Source organism: Orcinus orca, chromosome 12 (genome assembly GCF_937001465.1).
Source record: "Orcinus orca chromosome 12, mOrcOrc1.1, whole genome shotgun sequence".
In the NCBI taxonomy this organism is placed as follows: domain Eukaryota; kingdom Metazoa; phylum Chordata; class Mammalia; order Artiodactyla; family Delphinidae; genus Orcinus; species Orcinus orca.
Window position 1 is genome coordinate 63590946 of NC_064570.1, and position 1433 is coordinate 63592378.

The following is a 1433-nucleotide window of genomic DNA, read 5'->3' on the forward strand; positions in this document are numbered from 1 at the left end:
AATTATAATAAGCTGGTTATGTGCAACATGCCCATATTTGTCCTTGAAACTCTCTAAACCAAACCTAAAATCAAGGCCATTAGGAATACATTGAACATCTTTGGGAGAGTGAAAATCATACTCTTTATGTAGTGTAATTTCCACTTCCATACATATGGAATACAATGTGGGACTTCTGGAGCGGGCTGCCGCGGGCTCGGACTCAGGGGCAGGCTTGACTGCACGGCCGGGGACCTGCGTCCGCCGGCGGGCTGACTTCTTTGGCTTCGTGAGACCCCAGCCGGGACGCCAGTCCCCTCCAGAATGAAGGTTTTCCTGCCGGTGCTGCTGGCTGCCCTCCTGGGTGTGGAGCGAGCCCACTCCCTGGTGTGCTTCTCTTGCATGAATAAGAACAGCAACTGGTACTGCCTGAAGCCCACCGTCTGCTCCGATACAGACAACTACTGTGTGAGCATCTCTGCATCCGCTGTTATCGGGAACGTGGTGGACTTTGGCTACACCCTGAACAAGGGCTACTCCCCATTCTGCCCCATCCCGAGCGTCAATCTCCGTGTGGCGTCCGTGGACACCCGCTGCTGCCAGAGCTTCCTGTGCAACATCAGTGTGGCCGACCGCGGGCTGCGAGCCAGCGCCGCTGTGCTGGGCCTCGGGCTCCTGCTCAGCCTGCTGTCGGCTCTGCTACGATTTGGCCCCTGACCCCCGGGACCCTGTGCCCGGCCCAGACTTCCAAAGCTCAGGAAAGAAGGAAAGCCCAGCTCCTCCCAGACCCAAGAGGATCGCGAAGCCTCCTCCCCTAGACTCCTCCCCCTGCAGAGCCCACTGTCTAGACCCTGGGTCCCCACAGGCAGGCCTGCCCTCTGCACCCACACACCTGCCGGCTACCCTTACTTCCCGGTCAGCCTTCCAGGGGGAACCTGGGAACGGAGCCTGAGGGCCCCAGAGTCAGAACCCCGTCCCAGGGACATGCTGGGAGGGGCACCTGATCCCAGGCCTGCCCCCGTCCACACCCTGTCCGCCCGCAGGTGCGGAAGACGTGCTGTGTGGAGAGGCGCTGGTCCGTGTGTCCTGCTAGGCACGGGTGAGTGTGTGGCCAGGTCTCGGCCTGTGTCGGGGGGCGGGGATGGGAGTAAGCGTCAGGATCCCGGCATCCGCAGCCCCTAGAGCCCCAAGCGCCAGCCAGCACAGAACCCCTTTCCCCTGGCATCTCTGCACACCTCATTTCACTCACTTCGAGGGCAGCCTTTAGGAAGACATGCCTTCCACTGTCCCCAGGTCTAGGCTGCTGACCCAGGAATCTGCTCCCAGCCCGAAATCCAGCTGCTCTCGGGCCCCCTCCCTCCACCGCCACACTGGAGCCCTCCTGCTGCTTTGCTGCCTCAAATAAACACAGATGTTCCCACCCCCCCCACAAAAAAATGTGGGACTTCTAGCAA

At 60.4% G+C, this 1433-nt stretch overlaps 1 protein-coding gene across 1 annotated transcript; it reads left to right on the forward strand.

Annotated features, from left to right (window-relative positions):
* The first annotated feature begins 217 nt into the window (after window positions 1-217).
* On the forward strand, window positions 218-1009 carry LOC101283712 (lymphocyte antigen 6E-like). Its single transcript, XM_033418576.2, has one exon. The coding sequence runs from the start codon at window positions 304-306 to the stop codon at window positions 694-696; it is 393 nt and encodes a 130-aa protein (XP_033274467.1). The 5' UTR covers window positions 218-303; the 3' UTR covers window positions 697-1009.
* Window positions 1010-1433: the final 424 nt, after the last annotated feature.

Excerpts from the sequence above, each read along its gene's own strand:
- LOC101283712 (XM_033418576.2), top strand. The coding sequence starts at position 304 with ATGAAGGTTTTCCTGCCGGTGCTGCTGGCTGCCCTCCTGGGTGTGGAG.